This window comes from Saccostrea cucullata, unplaced genomic scaffold, assembly GCF_032062105.1.
Source record: "Saccostrea cucullata isolate Sc308-1 unplaced genomic scaffold, CSIRO_AGI_Scuc_v1 ctg7966, whole genome shotgun sequence".
Classification (NCBI taxonomy): Eukaryota; Metazoa; Mollusca; class Bivalvia; order Ostreida; family Ostreidae; genus Saccostrea; species Saccostrea cuccullata.
The window spans coordinates 16,478-21,234 of NW_026926816.1; the positions used below are offsets into that span (position 1 = coordinate 16,478).

The 4,757-nt window shown below is 38.4% G+C and overlaps 1 protein-coding gene across 1 annotated transcript; it reads left to right on the plus strand.

Annotated features, from left to right (window-relative positions):
* Positions 1-389: 389 nt before the first annotated feature.
* On the plus strand, positions 390-1,467 carry LOC134272716 (uncharacterized). The gene has a single exon (XM_062754917.1). The coding sequence runs from the start codon at positions 415-417 to the stop codon at positions 1,465-1,467; it is 1,053 nt and encodes a 350-aa protein (XP_062610901.1). The 5' UTR covers positions 390-414.
* Positions 1,468-4,757: the final 3,290 nt, after the last annotated feature.

The window sequence follows — 4,757 nt, forward strand, 5'->3', positions numbered from 1 at the left end:
GGTAAGTTATAATTTTTTTTTGAATTGATACACGGATTTTTAAATGTTTTAATTATCAAATGTGATTTTAACGCTAATAAATACACCTTTAAGTGTAAAATCATGCCGATTTTTAAACAATATCGAAATTAACGGACCAATTTTTTTTTCAAAGTCATTTAATTTCGGACAGTTTGAAGAAATGTAAAAAAAAAAAAAAAGAAAAATGAACTTTATATACCCATATTCTGAAAAATAAGTTGATAAAAAGTTTTTAAAAAAATATTATCGATTTGCAATCATCTTTTACGATATAAAATTATTATGTTACATGTATATGCATACTATTTTCAACACATTGCCGGTCAATATTTATTTCAAATACCAATAAGGTTATTAATTATTTTAATTCTATAAAAAAGTTTTTCTTTCAGCATGGCCAGAAAAAAGGCGAAAGCAAGGGGGCCTTACCAAAAAAATGATCCATCAATCATGGAACAGGCTGTAAATGCTGTTCAGTCTGGGACTCTGTCTCTCAGGAAAGCAGCAGAGAAGTTTCAAGTTCAAAAATCAACATTGTATGATAGAGTTACAAAACGAGTGTCCATTGACGCGAAGCCTGGGAGAAAGCCGGTGCTTTCAAATGAAATCGAGAAAAGAATTATCAAAAATGTTACTGAAAGTGCCGAAAAGGGCTTTGGTATTTCAAGGAAGCAACTTCTCCATAGAGCGGGAGTTTTGTGTAAAAGAAATAAAATAACTGGGTTCAAAAATTTCACCCCTACAAAACACTGGTGGGAAGGGCTAAAAAAGCGACACCCCGAAGTTGCATTAAGAAAGCCAGAAAAGCTTGGCACAGTGCGGGCAAGGATGTTAAACAGTTGTGTCGTCGAGAAGTATTTTGCAGACCTGTCTAAAATTGTGCAAAATCTAAATTTGCAAGGTTCACCAGAAAAAATCTGGAACTGTGACGAAACAGGAAAACAACTGGAACATACCCCTGTTAATGTCATTGCCAAACGCGGCAGCAAATCTGTTGTTGGCCGCACTGGCAATGACCGATCAAACATCACCATTATGGCATGCGTAAATGCCCGGGGGGATTCAATGCCTCCTATGTTGATCGTTAAAGGAAAGACTAGAAAATCATTATTTGGCTTTAACACTGCTGAGTCTCCAAAAGATTCAATTTGGACATACAACGAAAAAGCCTGGATGAATGAGGAGTTGGGGGAACAGTGGTTTCGGGATGTTTTTTTGCCTCACTGTGGCCCCGAAAGACCCCAACTTCTTATTCTGGATGGCCACGGGTCATATGAAACGCTAGGTTTGCTAGAACTAGCAGCGGAGGAAAATATCCACATTTTGGCCCTACTTCCACATACCACTCATTTTTGCAGCCCCTTGACAGAACTGTATTTGGGCCATATAATAAAGCCTTCAATAGGGTTTGCTCCGAGTTCTTGTCTGAAAATCCATACAATTTGATTAATAAATGGACTTTTCCAAAGATGTTTTGCCAAGCATGGGAAATGGCATTGACAAAGGAAAATATCCAGAGTGGTTTTAGGGCCTGTGGGATTTACCCACTTAATCCCCAGGCAGTCCCTAATTCAGCCTACTTACCTAGCTCAGCGTATGAAACAAGCTTGCATATTGAGGAAACACCAGCAGCTCTAGGTAGACCACCGTCTCCAAATATCGAAACTGAAAATGTTCCAACTCCCCCTATGCCTATACCACCACAAACAGAGTCAACACCCCCTCATGATGCAACATCGACTCCCCCTCATATTGATCAATTAGCTCTAGATCTGCCCGCAACAAACATCATTTCGCTTGAACAGCTTCCGTTTCAAACTACGCCCCAGCCAACAAATGTGCCTTCACAGAGTTACGAATTGGACGACCCAAGTCATTTATTACAACTCATCAACAGCGGAGAAATACAGGTGGTTGCCACAGCCGACAACGAGAGTGTTGCAACATTACCTGTTGACACTGTTTGGAATGAGGATATAGACGCTATATTTTCTCCATCCGAAAATACGCCCCGCACCTCTGGAGAAACAAAAAGAAAAGTCGGGCAATTACCAGTCACCGTTTGCTGACGAGTGCAGAGGTCATCAACGAAAAGCAGGCAATTGCCGAGAAAAAGAGAAAACTTGAGGAGGAAAAACAAAACAGAAAACTTAAGAGGGAACAAAAACTTAAAAAAGAGAAAAAAGCGTCTTAGAATTTATTTATTGATCGATAGACTTTTGTTGATATAATAAACAATGAAAATATACTTCTTTTTTAAAGTTGTTGATAAAAGAAATTAAAACTTTTTGTTCAAATGAAATATGGAAGTAACAGACAGTAATAAACTGATTTATTGATATTCGAAATATTTTCAAGTGTATATTGTCACATTAAAGATATTAATTTCTTACATTCCATTGCTTTAAAAACTGTTGAAAAGACATCATAATATGTGTACTTACACATAGTTTCTGAATATATAAGGCATTAATATTAAGTTCTGACCACTGTCCGAATTTACCGACTACCTGTCCGAATTTATCGGCCTCTGATACGTCTTGGTTTTTATTTTATATTTTTTTGTTTATTTATAACATCATTCGGAACTCCAGATTTTTCGTAAGCATCGTTACTCTCCCAAACAACACATATTCACGCATACGGTCATGTCAAGGTGGAAAAACCTCAGCGTAATCTGATTTCCGAAAAGCACCACACTGTCCGAAGATACCGGCTTTTACCCTACAGCTACAGAAACTTCTGGTTTTTTCTAGAGTTCTGATTGGGATTCGGTACACCCGGTCGACCAATCAGCAATTGTTTTTGTAAATGACGATATTTGCGTTCGGGATACCTCTTGACTCCCTAATCTCGGGAATGAAAAACGCAAGTAAACAACGATCTGTAAGATAACATGCAATTCTATGAATAGCTATGGTGTCATCCAATATCTTCTAAATATGTGATTAAAAATCTATATTGAAGTTCAGATTTGTGCTATAAATAATAAATAAGCATAACTCAATATTGCTTCTTGATTATTCTTGGAAAAAAACTTGGATTTAATTTTTTTAATACGTGTCTTTTATTTCTGTCGATGACACAATCTGTGCGTACCTGATAGATTCGAGATCACGTGACAAAAACAATCCCGTCTTTTGACTTCACCGTATGCCAAGGGTACATGAGGAGAGTAGCGTATTAGAAACCCTTTGCTAGCGAAGATGCACTGTTATATATATGTATGGTAATCAGGTTGGGAACACTTGTTCTCGCTCAGTTCACATGTAATGCACAGTCCACATCAAAGTCAACTAAAGTCTACTTTTGCCACAAACACGGGAGAGTTGGACAAGCAGCTGGGAGACAGTCAGAAATCCTGCCTCGAACTGCTCCCACAGGTCTTCGTAAATTATTTAAAGTCGCCGACGCTCTCTGACATCTCTGCGCTGCAGTCTGTGGAGACTTCCCTTTTCTACCATTCGCCGCTGAAGGGGTAGCTCCTATGCCACCCCTTGAAATCGTTGTTTGTCCCCGTCTCTTTTCTGTACACATTCCAAGAAGGGATGGAATATACGTTGCTTTCCACCCAATTCCTGTTGACGTATGACAGATTGGCAAGAAGGCGGTCATCATCACGAGCTTCGTCCTGGATGTTCCGATAGGCGTCCTTTACCTCTGGTACTGGCAGGAAAGGCAATGACAAAATATACCTCACAGTCTTGTGAATGTGCCGATCTTCGTTCTGTGGGACTTGCAAACCAACTTCCTGTACTTTCCTCCAAATAGCCTGTGACCAGTGGAAGTGGCATCCCTCGACGGTAACCCCTTGGATTGTTTCCATTGTAGCCGCCCATGTAGCCTTCTCGAAATCTGCGATGATTGTTTTCACTGCAGCTCGTCGTGGAAAAATGGCCACAATGGCTGTGAATACGGCTACATAGTCAGTAGTCTGCCGTCGACTTATCAGCACAAAGGCTAATGGCACTTGCTTTTGATGGTCAACAAGGAATCCATGAATCGAAAATAACTGGCAAAAGGGCTCCTGACAACTTTAAATGTACCATCGACGTACCAAATCTGTAAATTGTCTACGGCATCTAGTTGTTGTTCTGTGGCAAATATGATGTGCCGTTGTCCATCACAAGGAATGTCTTTCTGGAGAAATCCTACAGGAAGATATCCTTCAGCAAGCTCACAATTGCAGTCTTTTGGTTCATCGGGTCGAATCTTTTCCTTTGTTTTTGATGGCGATTCTTATTTAATTCGATAACTTTGGTCGGCTTTGTAGTTGGGAGTTTTACATCAGCCATTGAATAGAGTACTCGTTCTGCTATCGATCCTGCACTCTCGAATGCGTTGTCCACGGACTGCTCCTTAATTGCATCTTTGACGTTTTCCCTCCAATATTTTTATCTAACTAAAGCAAGAAATAAATTGAACTCAAGTTTATTTTAAAAAAGACACTTTAAAATTGTGACTTAAAAAAGGTTTCAAATTGCTTCGCATGTTCAATTATTTGATCTTTCTGCACTAATAAAAAATTAATGTGGTTTTTTCTGGCATTGAAAATTTTATAAGGAAGACAATTATTTTAAAGTCTTGCACTTTTTCTGAATTTAAGCAAATAGGTCAAAGCTATCTCGAATATTTAGAAAATAACATAAAAAGTGGGTGTATATGATGCATATTTACTAAAAAGTGTCAATTTTATGTTAAATTTGGCTAAATTTTCCCCAGATTTTCAGAATATA

Bases quoted from the DNA above. Each gene is read 5' to 3' on its own strand.
- LOC134272716 (XM_062754917.1), top strand. From the start codon at position 415: ATGGCCAGAAAAAAGGCGAAAGCAAGGGGGCCTTACCAAAAAAATGAT.